This window comes from Colias croceus, chromosome 22 (genome assembly GCF_905220415.1).
Source record: "Colias croceus chromosome 22, ilColCroc2.1".
Taxonomy (NCBI): Eukaryota; Metazoa; Arthropoda; class Insecta; order Lepidoptera; family Pieridae; genus Colias; species Colias croceus.
In genome coordinates this window covers 1,414,555-1,432,095 of record NC_059558.1, presented here as the reverse complement: position 1 = coordinate 1,432,095, position 17,541 = coordinate 1,414,555, and the positions used below count along the sequence as shown (strand labels likewise).

The 17,541-nt window shown below is 34.4% G+C and overlaps 1 protein-coding gene across 1 annotated transcript; it reads left to right on the top strand.

Annotated features, from left to right (window-relative positions):
* Positions 1–88: 88 nt before the first annotated feature.
* On the top strand, positions 89–15,559 carry LOC123701724 (partitioning defective protein 6). The gene is made up of 7 exons (XM_045649231.1): positions 89–345; positions 710–935; positions 9,273–9,400; positions 10,476–10,573; positions 11,339–11,507; positions 11,838–11,965; positions 13,011–15,559. Exons 1-7 carry the CDS (start codon positions 286–288, stop codon positions 13,126–13,128), a joined length of 927 nt encoding a protein of 308 aa, XP_045505187.1. The 5' UTR covers positions 89–285; the 3' UTR covers positions 13,129–15,559.
* Positions 15,560–17,541: the final 1,982 nt, after the last annotated feature.

Genomic DNA, 17,541 nt, shown 5'->3' with positions numbered 1-17,541 from the left:
TTTTCATTGTAAATTTCAGTTAACTGTCATTTATAAATAATTTTAGCCAATGGAATGCAATATGTGCTTTGTAAACTATCTTGTCATTGGTTCATTATTACTAATGCCTTAAATATTTTATAATAGAAAATCAACTTCACAAATTACAATTTACGACGCGAGTGTCGATTCAACATTCTCGTTTGTTTAAAAATTTTTGATATTTTACAATGTTTTTTCACGTAACAAGTGCCTAAATATTTTGAAACGTTTATTGTGTTAGTGTAAGTGTTAAATGCTTTCGAGATGTCTAAAAACAAAATCGCCGCTAGGATCGACAGCCAGAGTGTGGAAGTCAAAACTAAAGTAAGTTATAATTTCTAATTTCTTTCCATATACGACAATCTTGTGAGAGTAAATCTGTTTACTTTAGATAATATATCGCATACTTTGTTCAAGCTGAGGTCTTTGCGTTCCTTTTTTGAAAGTACTTATGTTCTTTTAAAGGAACAAAGATTCTTGATTATAATTCACAATAATGATATATAATACAATGTTAGCTTGCCTTTAATGATTCTGTAATCATTAACTACGTATAATACATGCAATAATGCTCATCATTGTACATAAAACAACAGTTTTGAAAACTGCGATAAATATTTGTGACAAATTGCTTAAAAAATACTATCATTACTGTCTCTATAGTTTTTAACCAAGGAATTCTTTCTAGTTCGATGCGGAGTTCCGAAGATTTTCACTAAATAAATCGGAAAAGTTAAAATATGATGATTTCAAGGCGTTAATTGAGAAACTACACAGGTTACACGATGTGGCCTTTCTTATCAGCTACACAGACCCCAGAGATGGTGATTTGCTGCCAATTAACAATGATGATAACTTAGCTAGAGCTTTACTGACAGCCAGGCCGCTGTTAAGGGTTATAATTCAAAGGAAAGGTGAGTTACTTATTTGTTATCCTCGAGTTAATATACTTGTAAGTTTTACTAGCTATACATTAGTGTATATATACAACTAAGAGGTAAAAATGTGATATCCATACTTATAGACATAATACACATAACTTTTTATTTTATAGCCTTTGTTTATAGTACCTTACTCAGTAATTACGCTATTCATTTAACCAGTAAGGTTTTTTTTTAATCTCCTTTAAACCTGCGATCTGCCTTATTGGGCATTTAGCTGGTGATTAGTAGTGTTATTGTTTGCATGCATGGCAAACGCCCAGTGGAATATCCATAATATATTATCCACTAGCTGTTCAGTTTTACCCGCATCGCTCCACTCCTATTGGTCCTAGCATGATGATATTAAGCCTATATTTATAGCCTTCCACAATAAATGGGCTATCTAACACTAAAAGAATTTTGCAAATCGGATCAGTTGTTCTTGAGATTAGCATGTTCAAACAAACAAACAAACTTCAGCTTTTTAATATTAGTATAGATAGAAAGGTGTTTTAGTACCTTCTTACCAGGTAGCCCAATAGCGTTGCCTTTGAATTAAATTAGTAAAAGTCCATTATTTTTAAATATTAATTTAAAAACTTGTAAACTAGTTGCTCAAATGCCTCTTTTCTGGCTGTTTAACATATATGTATACCATTTAAATTTGTAATCCAAAGCTATTAAAGAAAATAAAGTAGGCTGCCATTAACAATTTCACTAATACATTTTAATTGCATTACCAAATTAAGCACTCCCAAAAGAAAGTTATAAGTAGGGCATTGGTTAAAAACTGTATCTATATGAATACAAAAAAGTGAAGCCCGTGTCCCCAAATGGGTTAAGGGGCAGATGTATTATGCATACTTACATCTGTTTCACTGATCGATTTTCTTTAGGGACAATTAGGTGATCGGCCGTCTGTGTCCTGCCAGACCGAGACATTTTTTTTTCTTCGTCTCCACCGGGAATCGAACCCAGGACCCCTCGGTTCTACGCTCACGCGTCAACCACTGTACCAAGGTGGAGGTCATAAGATATCATGATAAAGAACAATTAATTTATTTCCATTGAACGCCTTAAGCCTGTCCCAGACAGACGCGGCCTGCGGTGGCGATCTGCTGTTGCCTTTTTGCTTGACCGTGATAACAATATACTGCCGCGGCCGCGGTGGCGGTCATTCTAACCTACAGCGGCACATTAGCTCTCGAGTCTCACCTGCAAGTGGACGTTAGTAATGGCCAATCGTACGAAGTTTTATTGCTTTTATTGCCCATATTTTGTTTTTAATTCTGTTGTTTTTTTAGTCTTTATTTATTTGGTCAACCAACATTTGTTTACAATGATTCTTTAATATATAGTTCAGGATACATCGCCCATTTTTGCAAGTGACTACTATCAAGCTAATTTTCCGTTTGTAGCTTTATTTTGATGAGACGCCCAATAATTTCGTGTACGAAAGTCTCGATTGTGGTAGCTAACAGAGATAACAAGGATAAAAATTTTTGATTTGATGGTTCTCAAATATTTATTACTAACTGAATGAATTTTTTTTTGTTCAATCTCAACATAATTACCTAAATTATTCGAAAAAATATTTGTCCTACAAAATCTATGGTTTGTTCAAAGAGTCCCCCTTTCCAAAGTGTATCGATAACGAGGTCATCATAAATGATTACTAACAAGCTGATTTGTTTGTTTTCACTTAATTAATGTTTATATAATTCAACAGACATATTGTCCTATAAATTGCGTAATAAATATTTGAGAACCATCAAATCAAAATTTTTTATCCTTGTTATTTATCTCTGTTAGCTACCACAATCGAGAGTTTCGTACACGAAATTATTCGGTGTCTCATCAAAATAAAGCTACAAACGGAAAATCAGCTTGATAGTAGTCACTTGCAAAAATGGGGGATGTATCCTGAACTAATAATTATTATATAACATATAGTTCTTGCGATAAAGTAACAAATAATTAGAGGTTAACACAGCATGCGCCAATTTTACAGAGCTATTTCTTAAGAGTACGTAAGAGTAGTAAGTCTTTATGTGATGTATCATACAAAACTGGGTAATTTTTGCACTGTTTGAATAAACAACTCAGTGTTTATAGGTGTCGTGGTCATATCGTAGATTTGATCATTTCATGATATGAGTGGCCATTTCACGAAATGGTCGCATATCGTGAAATGGCCAACATAGTTTGATCAGATCGTTAAATCGTCAACGTTTCACGATTTGGTCATCCACATTTGGCCAGATCGTATAAAATATAAAGAGTCCATAAAATATTAAAAAATTTCAGAATAACTATATTCTAAAAACTTGTTTAATGTCATTTAAGTTAGTGCCGCGGCAGCGGCCGGCGAATGCCAGAAGCGAATCGTTTTTGCAATAGAAAACAATTAGGTTAGGTTAGGTTACACTTTGATAAACAACGCACGAGCGGAGCGAGCAAAGCGAGCGTGCCGCGGCAGCGGCCGGCGAGTGCCAGAAGCGGATCGCTTTTTAAAAAACAAACAATTATAATAATATAGTAGTAGTTTCTTAAATTATTTTATTTAAGTCGCATTTTTTCTTAAATACATATAAGATATCCACATTTTCCATAGTACTCGTACCTCTTCGTCGTAAATTCTTTGCTATGACTTTCTTCATAATATTGTTATTAAACGAATTATGAAGTTTTTATCTGCGAATAAATTAATTTTCGCCAGCGGCCGCCATCTTATCACATAAACACAGAGCTTACAGCGCCTCTACCAACGATTAATGTAACTATTTTACGATATGATCAAATAATTTTGGTCATTTCATGAAAAAACCGTGCGTTAATTGGCCATATCGTGAAACGATTTCTTATCATTGATCTGCCCAAACCACATCATGATGTGGCCAAACTAAATTGGCCATTTCACGATATGCGACCATTTCGTGAAATGGCCACTCATATCATGAAATGATCAAATCTACGATATGACCACGACATAGGCATAATTTCACGCGGTACACGCGGCCTGTTGCAAAAATTTACAACTGATCGCGTAATGACCGCCTCATGTCCGCGCGCTCATTCACACAGAAGCGGTGGCGGAGAGGGCGGGGCTTGCGGCCGCGGTAAGCCGCGCTGTGACCGCGTCCAGGCCGCGTCTGTCTATGTCGTTCCTAGAACTTTCAAGTCATCCAACTGATCGCCACCGCCACCGCCACCGCAGGCCGCGTCTGTCTGGGACACGCTTTAAGCCTGTCCCAGACAGACGCGGCCTGCGGTGGCGATCTGCTGTTGCCTTCTTGCTTGACCGTGATAACAATATACTGCCGCGGCCGCGGTGGCGGTCATTCTAACCTACAGCGGCACATTAGCTCTCGAGTCTCACCTGCGAGTGGACGTTAGTAATGGCCAATCGTACGAAGTTTTATTGCTTTTATTGCCCATATTTTGTTTTTAATTCTGTTGTTTTTTTAGTATTTATTTATTTATTTATTTGGTCAACCAACATTTGTTTAAAATGATTCTTTAATATAATTACATATTATATAACATATAGTTCTTGCGATAAAGTAACAAATAATTAGAGGTTAACACAGCATGCGCCAACATACAGAGCTATTTCTTAAGAGTACGTAAGAGTAGTAAGTCTTTATGTGATGTATCATACAAAACTGGGTAATTTTGCACTGTTTGAATAAACAACTCAGTGTTTATAGGCATAATTTCACGCGGTACACGCGGCCTGTTGCAAAAATTTACAACTGATCGCGTAATGACCTCCTCATGTCCGCGCGCTCATTCACACAGAAGCGGTGGCGGACAGGGCGGGGCTTGCGGCCGCGGTAAGCCGCGCTGTGACCGCGTCCAGGCCGCGTGTGTCTATGTCGTTCCTAGAACTTTCAAGTCATCCAACTGACCGCCACCGCCACCGCCACCGCAGGCCGCGTCTGTCTGGGACACGCTTTAATCACATGAATGATTGAATCAATTGGGTGTCAAGGTTGTCAAGAATGGATACAATTTTCAGCTTTAATAACTTATAATCTCAATGATGAACTTGAAAGCTGAATTCTATCAGTAAATCTAGATATAACTTTAAGGTCGTAAAGCAGCCTTTGGGCTCAATTTAATTTAAGCCTATACTAGCTTTGCATGTGATTTTGTTCGCATGGTAGAATGACGTAGTTGATCCCATAGTTTTTTCATTGATGCTCCACTTGCATAGGTAGTAGAATGATGTTATAGGCTTATAGCTTTATCAATAAAGAGGTTATGGTTAGGTTTTATTTATTTATGTATCAAAACAAATTGTTAACCTGTATAAAAGGTGATATATGCAATTTCGTGTGATCTCTTTTTTTTTCTGTGGGAAAAAGACAGATATGGGTTGGTATATACATATGGGTTGTCTAGCACCATCATTTTTCCACATTGGAATTAGTACTGCTTTAAGATGACACGGTAACCCCATCCTATTGTTCATAATGTGAACTGTGTGTGTGTGTGAACCGTGTGCTTAACTCCAGAAGGTTATATAGCCTATAACCTTCTGGAGTTAAGCAAGATAATATATAGCCTATATTACTCGTGGATATTGTAGATTTCGAATGGTGAAAGTCGGTCCAGTAGTTTATGAGCCTATTCATTACAATCAAACAAACAAACAAACTCTTCAGCTTTATAATATTATCTATACTAATATTATAAAGCTGAAGAGTTTGTTTGTATGTTAGTTTTTATGTTTGTTTGTTTGAACGCGCTAATCTCAGGTCCGATTTGAAAAATTCTTTCGGTGTTAGATAGCCCATCTATCGAGGAAGGCTATAAGCTATATTATATCATCACGCTAAGACCACCAGGAGTCGATCACTGCCGGTAAAACCGCAGGGCACAGCGAGTTATAGATACGTATTACGTGGTCATGGTACATGCGCTCAAATGATGTGCACTCAGAATGGAGTCGCCGAAGCGTGGCGTACGTTTCATTATGACTGAGACTGAGCTTTATTATTTAGAATTTGGATGGATTTATCTAGAATAATTAGACGAAAGTACGAATTAAAAATGTTAAAAACGAAATCATTGTTTTCGTTAGTTAAATAAAATAAAACAGTTAAAAGTATACAAAGAAAATTTTTATACGATTTTTATTCTGAATATTTACTTTTAATTGTATTTTTTATTAAATTGTTATTAAATTAATAAAAACACAAATTTAAGATACTAAAAAAACTTCGTACCTACATTACATTTAACGTACTACATTCAATATTACACCATGAATATTATGTCCTCTGTACCACACACATGACCAAACAGAGCATTCAATGTTAATAGCTATGACGATAGCATTCGGTTCAATTGAATGTGATCGAGCATTGTTTAATTGCTGACTACTTCCATTCAATTATGGTGTGCAAGTTCCATTAGGTATACGTATTTGTCGGGACAAGTTTATATGTACCTAGTTATCTATATATGTATTGTAAATATTGATTCATTGGTTAGTTATCTATGGGTAAATCGATAAACTATGTAGTGGTTACAGAAAATTCTTTGACAGGGGAGGATCGAGAAGCTTCATATTAGTAAATTAGGAGAGATAATAGGCTATATTTTTCTTATTTTATTTTGAGTCAATAAGTGCGGAATCGGGACTTACTTAAACTTAAATTATAATTATAAAAATAAAGCCACGTTATGTTTCGAGTTAAAGTTCACCAATATTGGTTACCTCTTTAGTTTCGGAAATGAGGCACATATTTGGAAATGTATTTTTTTTTATATTCGAATACCTATATTTTTAATTTTTATATAAGATAATTCTTAAAATACAGCCAATCTTATATTCGTGAAACAAACAGATAAACACCTAGTACTTATTGATCATTCCATTTTCTCTACCAAAATCACTGATTTATACCTACACAGTTTTACACAGACAGGAGGGCGTAACAGTTGCTAATCAACAAAATCATGAGCACGCGACGCAGTTAATATATGCGAGTTTAATATTCGCATCTCATTATATAACTGTAGTCGAGTTATCTGTAGACTAGAGATAACGTTATGATAATTTGTAATGTAGTTGAAAAATTTTGAAGTTCTGTTTTTGGTTTGGGATTGAAAAATAGTTCTTATAAAGCGAGCAAGTTTTTACGAGTAGGTGGTACACGCAAAATTGGGCGATTGCATCTGGATTAAATTTGGTACACACAAAAAATTATTCTAAATAAGGATTTAGACTTCTATTTCTAAACAAAGCCACAAGTCGCAAATTTTGCGATAATTTTGATACCCTTGGTTCAGTGGTAAACACGTGAACTTAAAACCAAGAGGACCTGAATTCGATTCCTGGAGAACTGAGGTACATAGAAGAAGGTGAACATAGAAGTATGTTCACCTTCTTGTCCTTTAAGAATTATTAATCACTACCTAGGTATAAAAAACGGTTTTTAAGTGGGAGTCGAGCATGCTTCGGCACGAATTGGGCCACGCTCGCACCGGGGAAGGTACCACACCCTCACAGAATATCGGCGCCACAGTGACAGTTTACTGTCGCGTTCCGTACGTACGGTGAGTGAGGGGTCCGGACGCCCACATCCCTTCCCATCCCCTACCCGTCCTCTCCTTCCCTATCCTCATTCCCTCCCATCCTCGCCCCTTCTACCTAACTCCTTCAAAATCCCTTTGAGGACAGCAACACATTCACTTCCCAGTGGAGTGGATGCTTATGGGCGGCGTGTATCGCTTAACATCAGGCGACGCGTCTGCTCGTTTGCTGTCCTATACCATAAAAAAAAAAAAAAAAAAAATAAACGTATAAATCCAATTGTCCGTAAGCAAAACGAATTGTATATTATAGTTGAATGAGATACCTCAAAGTAATTCTCTTGAAACGTAAGAAATGACGTAAAAGATGACAATAAAGAATGAACGCGCGTTTTCTAATCCCAATGCTTCAATGGGGTTATGACGTCACCACTTAATAATGTGATATGCGTTGTCTTTACTATTAATTAAATGTATGTAATTAAGAATTAATTTAATTATATAAACGTTATGTAATCAAGATTGTAAGACGTTATAAAATTACGATGTTAGAAATTTATGATACGGTTGCGGAACGTTCCGCATTTTTTTAAACTAGGAACATACCGTATTTAATATAAATAAAAAATAATATTATGTATTGCATATTTCCACATTTTTCTGAAGAATCAGAAATCTACTTCACTACATAGTATAAAACTAAATCGCTTTCTCTGTCCCTATGTCCCTATGTAGGTATGCTTAAATATTTTTAAACTACGCAACGGATTTTGATGAAGTTTTTTTAATAGATAGTGTGATTCAAGAGGAAGGTTTAAGTATATAATTTATTAGGTTTTACAGATAGCGGGCGAAGCCGCGGGCGGAATGCTAGTTAACAGAAAAATAACAAATCATAGCTCATGTGACATACGTCTGATGTGCGGTGATGGATCTATAACATAAGTACCCAACCTAATGACTTAAATTGTTACTTCGACAATTTTCCGATACAAAAGTATTTTTCAACATTTTCCATACTGAATTGTTTCCTTTGATGTCTATGGAATGAATTCCGTTCGGCGTTCGAGAAACAGGCTAGTCTATAAGCCTCCTATTATAGATGTTGCAGGGAAATTCTATGCATAGTTTAGGATGCAAGTAAGAACTTAGAAGCAAAAACATTTTACTTGCGCGATTCACAACTAATGTCTTTATCAAAATATGACTTAACGTTATACAACTCGCACTTGACCGATATTCAGAACATTGCCATTTGCTACCAACATTACAGTTAAAGTAATTTACAATAACACCTAGTATGCGTGAGTCAGATGCCATATTTGGTGACTCTTGTATGAGATTCGCCTTTGAGTTCACAACCGTGGGATTCCATTGTGATCAACATTGAAATATGTTGGTGTCGAGATAAATGATTCGCGCGGATTCCGTTATGCAGTTTTTCGATATATTTATATAACTTTTTAGCCTTCTAGCTAAATTGATAAACTATCGTAGATTTGTAAAAAGATTAGAAGATCAAGATGAAGTTCAGAATTTTTTTAATCGATCCAGGGGTTTCTGCTGTTAGCGTGTTCAAACAAACATTTTCAGCTTTATAATATACTAGCTGTCGTAGTTGAAATTCTGCCCTATTGCTCTTTTTCTGTAAGAACAGCTTTCTTGTGCTTAAACAAAAATAAGCCAAATTGGTTGAGCTGTTCTCAACTCACGCTACATTTTCGCGATTTATTTTTATTATTTAGATAAGTCTCTACTTAACCTTGAAACGCTTTTTTCCAGGGGACAGTCTTGAAGAACTAAACGGCTATGGAACGATGCGACCACGCAACATCATATCTTCAATACTTAGCGGTACACCGGCGAAGAACAAGGGACTGGCTATATCCAACCCACACGACTTTAGGATGGTAAGCTAGTAGTACTAATATTATAAGGGAACAAAATTTGAGCTCTTGTTTAAAGATTTTAGAGGTTTTAATAACCTCAGTTGAAAAAAAAGGAGTGTTGTTTTATATTTAGGCAGTTATAGAATATTATAAACGTAAAAAATTTGTGAGGATGGATGGATGGGTGATTTATGTTACTTGTTACTCTTTCACGATTAAACTGATGAACTGGTTTTGATGATACTCCGCAATGCTTTAGCTTACCGGAATAACTAAATATATAAAAATGTTTGGTTTTGTATAATCAATGTCAATGGATTAAGGTTCGGTTTCAGCAATTACTTTAAATTTTCTATTTAAATTATATGTCATTTTATCTGACAGATAAGCTAGTCATCATATATTCAAAAGTTGTGTTACAATATCATGAACAAACCGTGTATTATTCCGTAGTTAATTTCTAAACGAATAAATGAATACTTGAGAAAGACTTAACATAAGTATATACTTAAGATTAATACTTAAGCATCAGCTCAGAGCATTCATACAATTGCTATGGTTTTTTTCAAGAGCATTTGATGTTAGCCTCTTAGAGAAAAATGGGTTAAGGCTGTTTATTTTTGAATTTAACTACGACGAACTTAGTTAGATTTGTGTTATAAGTATTCTGTTATTTTATAATTAGTTTTTATAGCATTCAAATGTTTTTTAAATTAGATTTTTTTCGATTTTTTTAAATATTTCAGTGATCTGTTATTTAAAAAAAATATCATAATCATAAGGTTATTGTAAGTTACATAATTAGTTGTGTTTTCTAGTGCTTAAATATTACATACTACTTTTAATTACTACATTCAAGAGAGAGAGAGAGAGCAAATCACATAGCAAGTAATATCAGCAATCTAAAAGACGTCTCACATGAGTACTTCGTTGACAAATATTGAATGAAATAGTATATGAAATATATAATGAAATTATTATTGTTAGTTACTAAATTATTTTACTTCTTCATAAACTTTTTAATATTACTACATCAAAATATTAATTATTTTCTCCTCTTTATGATTTTTTAATAATAATAATGTGTTTTTTCCAGGTATCAGCAATCATAGATGTAGATATAGTACCGGAAACGTGTAGGAGGGTGAAATTATTAAAGCACGGCTCCGATAGACCGCTAGGATTTTTCATAAGGTAATTATTTATTCTTCCTAGGTTTAGTTTACAATATTGATAATTTGATTTTCTGACTATTTGGTCCCTGTTGTAGTATATCTTGTGTTCTTTTCTCATAATAATAAATAGAACATAAAAAATATGCTTGGAAGACAGACTGGACTGAAAATCAGCGCTGGCCGCGCTTGGCTAGTCAGCTTTTGCTGAGACTTTTACCATCTCAGTTTTCACAGACGCTTTTTAGTTACCTACCTATTTTTTATAAAGTTAACTTCAAGGCTTAGGCAAGGCCCGTGGCTTCACCCACATATTCTAAAAATTAGCAAATTATAATATTCTAAAACCTTTATCTTGAATCACGCTATCTCTTGAAGAATATAATGAAGATAGTAGTTTGAGTTTATCACGTACAGACGTTTGTCTGTTTTGTTTGTAATCTGTAGTTATCCATCTTCTGACTGACCGGTTGGCTTGTTTGGTAGTGGCCCTGCCTTCCAAGCTAGAGGTCGTGGGTTTGATTCCCACCTGGGGCAAATATTTGTGTGATGAACATAGATGTTTGCTCTGTGTCTGGGTGTTAATTATCTATATAAGTATTTATTTAAAATTATATATGTATGTTTATCAGCCATCTCGTTTCCATAACAGAAGCGAAAGCATAGTATGAGATCGTGCCGTGTGTGAAAATTGTCCTGAAATATTTATTTATTTATTTTTATTCTATATTTGTTTTTTCTTTCCACATTGAGATCTAGTACTCATATATTTGTTTATTATTTCCAGAGACGGCACATCAGTACGTGTAACTGCGAGTGGGGTAGAAAGATCGCCCGGGATTTTCATATCGCGGCTCGTGCCCGGCGGTTTGGCTGAGTCCACCGGCCTGCTCGGTGTTAACGATGAAGTGCTTGAAGTTAACGGGATCGATGTGTCCAATAAGACCTTGGATCAGGTGGGTTTTTGATATGATCGTTTAGGAAGTAGGGTAGTTTTTGAGAAGTGGTATGGGAGAAAATGGTAGGGAATTTGTAAATTTATAATTGGTAGTTATATATGGGTATATAGGTATGGTAGGGAATTGTTACCATATTTTTAAAGAAGGTGCTTGTGGAATGGAGTATTTGGGTGAAAAATCGTGAATAATACAATAAGACACTAGTTTGGGTTTTTTAACTACACAGAAATATGAGCCCCGGCTCTTTCCGCTCGTATTAAACGTCTTTTTGTGGACGTTTGGAAAAAGTTAATCCTCAGCGTAAAACTTTATTTTCCCCAATAACAGGTGACGGACATGATGGTAGCGAACTCATCGAACCTTATAATCACTGTGCGGCCCGCCAACCAGCGCGCCGGCCCGCCGCCGGAGCCCGCCCGCACCGACCGGCCCGCCAGCGAGCCCGACGAGGACAGGTATCATAAATCATACTAACTTTCCACCCGCGGCTTCGCCCGCGCAGTCAAAGAAAAACCCGCATAGTTCCCGTTCCCGTGGGATTTCCGGGATAAAACCTATCCTATATCCCGGGGTAAAAAGTAGCCTATGTCCTTTCTCGGGTATCAAAATATCTCTATACCAAATTTCATTGAAATTTGTTCAGTAGTTAAGGCGTGATTGAGTAACAGACAGACAGACAGAGTTACTTTTGTATTTATAATATTAGTATGGATTCGTTATCATATAAATACTTATTACTATTTCTTAACAATAAAATAATTTAAATTAATACATAAACAGTACAAAATGGATATATCCACTCAGTGCTATGAGAATTTAAGGACATTTACGAAACTTAGATTCTACACTGATTGGTGAGACGTATGTGTGTGTGATACGCTTTGTAACTCGGTATAGGTCGGTTTTTTCTATTCTTTATAAATTTATACTCGGTATAGGCACAATATACAGATAGTAAGGAATCTTCATACAACACATTCGAAATGGCTCACGCACACAAGCAAACGTGTTTACGAGAATCGTAAGGGTATTAGCACAATTGACAGGTATAAGAATGGTCATTTGACAGGTTTAATGGCTTCTCACGTTAATTACTTTTGTGTAAAGGTTAACTTTAAACAAATAGTCATCTGAATGGACGGCCATATTAGACCGGCATGACCGCAAACCGGCTTCCCCTGCAGAGAGCGGTTCCCATTATATAATATAGCGATCAAATGGCAAACTATAAGAATCGGATGAATGTGACTAAAGTAAAATCACAAAAAAAACAAACAATTTTTTTTTCCTGATATTAAAAACTAGCGGTCCACCCCGGCTTCGCCCGTGGTACATATTTCGCAATAAAAGCCTATGTTCTTTCTCAGGGTCTGTGCCAAATTTCATCAAAATCGGTCCAGTAGTTTATGCGTGAAAACCATACATACATAATTACAAACCATTCCTCTTTATATTATTAGTATAGATAGACAATATACTAAAGCAAGATCTTTCTTTCAGATTCGACCAAGAGGACCAAGACGAAATAGTCGATCTAACGGCTGTCACCTTACACGACCAAGAAGCTCCATACCAACAAATGGCGAGCAAAGACGACGGGCAAATACTACACCTCTAGTACATAATATACCGCTATAGGATGTGCAAGCCTATAACAAAGTATGGGAAAGTGTAGGACAATAGTGTTTGGTGCGAGTTATAGTGTCAAAGTGTCAAAGTTTTAGTGTCAGTATACCAAAATTGAAGAAATTTTTTTTCAGCTAACGTTTAACCCTGGATTTGTCTGGGCGTTTTAATAAAGTGTACACGACATTACAATATAGTTAAAAGTTATAATCAATAAAAAGGTGTGCATTTATCTTGATAATAACATAGTGTGGATATAGTATATATTATGGTGAAAAAATTTTCTTTTAAAGAACCATATATGTAACAATGAATATTAGTAAATTAGTATTACAGACAATAAATATCATAAATGGCTGTAGCTACTCAGAGATGTTAAATTATAAATATAAGCTATTAAATCTAATACGAACACGTTGCGTTGCTGCCAAAAACTAATATAAATGGCGGCTTATTGGAATTTGGAGGACTAAAAATAAAGAATAAAACATTTATTTGTCAGCAACAGCACAACAAAATAAGAAAACACCACTAAAAAACAAAGCTAAAGAAGTGAAATCAAAAATAAAATAAAAATCTAGCCAATAAAAAAATATAAATAAAGAAAAATAAAACCGCCATGCCTTGCATTTGTTATTTATGGCATGTCTAAATGCATAGTTTTTACACGAATTCATAAATTATAAGGCATCATAATTTCATTCAAAAAGAGAGAAACAGCTCTTATATTTACTCTCTCTATCTTGCATAAAATTATTGCACTAAACAAATTATTGTGATCAAAATATATTATTCATATTTTAAACATTCCATGGCTAACATTCCACATTAGTCTGATAAAAATAAATTTAAAATGTCTGTTTATATAAAATGGATTTAAGCGAACTTCACACCAAACAATAAAGAAACTAAGGGATACAAATATTTATCTGTCTTACATTCCTTACTTTATAATATTCGGGGTTTTTATTAAAATTTGTATAGTAAAAAGGACGCCTTATAAAATAGGAACCTATTCGTCCAAAAGAAGAGTGTTCATCGATGTAATACTACTATCGTTACTATTTTAAACAATAAAAATTCAGTTAATTAACTACTAATAAACGAATAAAAGCACTAGGTAAATTTTACAATGAAAAAAAGAGCGTGTGTGTCGAGCACGCGTTTCAGAAGAGAAACTTCTTTGGCAAGATTCAAAGATACCAAAATTGTCGCCTTACTCCATGGCGTGACGGTATTACGCGAACTTGAAATGTTACTCTCAACGCGCCTAAAGAAGTTTCACTTCAATAAAATTTAAAGGATTTTTGTGTATCATCGCGTTCACATCAACGTCGTTAATTTCTAAATAAAATAATTATACTCTCGTAAAATTAAACGCAAGAACTATTAGATGAATATATATTTCCTACTTAGAATCTGTGTTATCTGTTAAAATTTATAGTAGTTGTGTACTTAACGTGAGGTTATCCTTAATATTGTATTAATACAATAAAACTGTTTGTTCTCTATGATGCTTTAGATTAAGTCTCCACTTCCTATGGAAGGTGCTAACGTTCATGTTTTCGGTTTTTAAATTGTAACAAATTATGAATTTATCCAATATAGTATTCGTTAATTTATTATAATCATGTTAGAAGTTATTATAATTATTTTTCACTGTTCATTATCGAATTTGGTGGATTATATGTACTTTTATATTCGAAAGTATTGCTGTTAAATGAATCAAATTTACATTCCAGTTATCGTTAAATCGTGCCTTGAATCTCTTATACTGTTGCAAATCGGTATTGTTGTTATTATTCGCTCGAAATGTTGTTTCGACATAGTTAAATACATTATATAGTTTGTGGCCTAATGCAGTGCCTTGTGGAACTCCGTATAGCAATAGTTTGTATAAACGTATTTTCCTGCGATACTATGAGTGTTTGTTCCTTGTATATTGTTTTAATTACGATTTTTATCGAAACGCGACATTTTACAATCATGTTATGTAAGGTACTGTCGAGGAAACGAACTTTTTGATTGGAAGCGAAGCGATCATTGCCTGTTCGTAAGTCTTTTAAGAAAACTTATATTAATTTTTAATTAATCTTGTATATCAAATATTTTAGTTTTAGTATAATATCTAGATCAAAGTATTTTAGATATTAGAGCTTATTTTAGTTTATTATCTGCTATACTCCTAAGGTTCTTTATAGTAAGTATACTGTCACATATCAAATAAGCCTTTATATTATCGTCAATGATCACACGATAGGTTTCGTATTTATTCCGTTTGCAAGTACTTACGTCAATTATCGAGTTTACATTCCATTTATATACTGAAGTATCTAATTTTTTGTAATTTTATATTTTAAAAGATAGTTTTAAAACGCTTGATATTCGATTATCCTATTGCATTCCATTCAAACATCTACACTGTTATAAAAATTGGCTTTATTTTGAAAGTGGCATGTGATATTTTTTTATTCGCGTCTAGTTAGAACATTGGGCTAGTTTCTCAACTTCCTGATAAAGTCTCTGACTTCGTTTAAACTGACAGATACGGTAAAAGAGCATCCAGAAGTTGTTAAACTATCTTTAAAAAAATACTTATTTAAAAAGTGTCTTATGTCATCTCGTATTTTGTTCTTCTTTCATTTATTAAAAAAAAATATCTACCGTAAGGGTGCATTTGCACCAATAATGTGCGAGGATCTGTAGCGAGGAATGTGTTCGTAAATAACCAATAGTATCGCTTCAAACGCTTCACGCTTCAAACTTCAAACTATATGAAGCAATATGATTGGTTCTTTATAAACACATTCTTCGCACATTATTGGTGGTTAAGCACCCTATTAGATAGGGAGGCGAGGTAGCTAAATGGCGTAATTCAACGGCGTCGTCGAGACTTATCAAAATCGAAAGAGAAAATAATTTCGAAAAGAAAAGCTTCTATGGTAAAAACCATTTTAGCGGTGGGTTTGGCGTGTACGGATTTTCAAAAATGTAAAAAAAACAGTTACTTGGGCATTCTCGAGCGCGTCAGATATTCATACTACGTATGCCCCAAGTGCCTCTAATAACAACGGTATACTAATCTGCCGGTTTGCGTGGTGGGGCTAGGCATATAAATTTAAATAAAAATTAAAATGCACAAAAAAAAAATTTACTCGAGCGCGTCAGATTTTCGGAAGGGGTGTTAATTAGGCCCCAAGAAAGCTCCTCTTAAAAAAACTGACAATTACGGCATGACGATAAGTTACGATGAATTTTTGAAAATGCAGAAAAAAAAAGTCCTTTTGAAATACTCGAGCGCGTCAGATTTTCATAGGGGAGGTTTATCTAGGTATCCTGAAAGCATATTTTCTTAATCTGATAAAAATGTTGGTGGGTTCTCTTAATCTGACCGAAAAAGGTTTGTGGGTTTCTTTTTTTTAATCATCGTTATTTCATATCAATTTTTCTTACCACCCTCAGTTTTCGAGATATACTCAAAAAACCGGGAGTTTAAGTTTTTATGATGCTTCAAGTAAAAAAAAATTAAGCTTTGGACAAAAATGAAAAGAGACCTTTTTTTGTAAAATAAAATTACCTTTTTTGTTTACTTAAACTTTTTTTTTTGAAAAAGTAAAGTTCGCGACTTATATGCTGCAACGCGTTTTTCGGAAGACGAAATGGCTCCTCCAGACTTCCGGTCATTCGGAAACCGAACTAAAATCAACCCCCAATATCTTAATCTGACGCGCTCGAGTATTTCAGACTATCGATTTTTTTTACTAATCTGATCGTCTATCCTAGGCGCGCGTCACTACATATAGAGCTAAATAGTGAAAAAGTTTGTTCTATTAGGTCTAAGGTATCTCTCATATCTTAAACTGCCACGCTCGAGTATTGCAGAAAATTCCCCTCTTCGCCTCCCTATCTATATGTTACATGTCACGTATTTGTTTTTTTATTTCAATGTACTTAATATTTAAATTTAAAAGTGACACATTCTAATTGGCTCAAAATTTTGGTCAAATGTATTAATCGGTATGGTTTAGAAGATAGATATTTACACCTTAGTTAGTATACACTTGTGTTGTATGGAATTAAATATTATACTTTATTGATATTGTTTTTTATTTGTTATTTGTCCTTTAGTTTTAATATTATAGTTAGTTGTTTTTTGTTTTTATCTTGTGAGCGCATGTTCTCGCTTGAATACTGCTCATTGAATAAATGACATTAAAAATCTAAGATTCTGGCTGTGTCAATTAATTAACATTTATGGACTGACAATATAAAAATGGGACGAAATCTTTCACACTAAGTTAAAGTTAATGTAATATAAATTATAAAGATTTTAGATTACATTAACTTTAACTTAAAAAAAATTACATGGATTCTTACAGTCCTTACACCACAATCCACAGTCTAC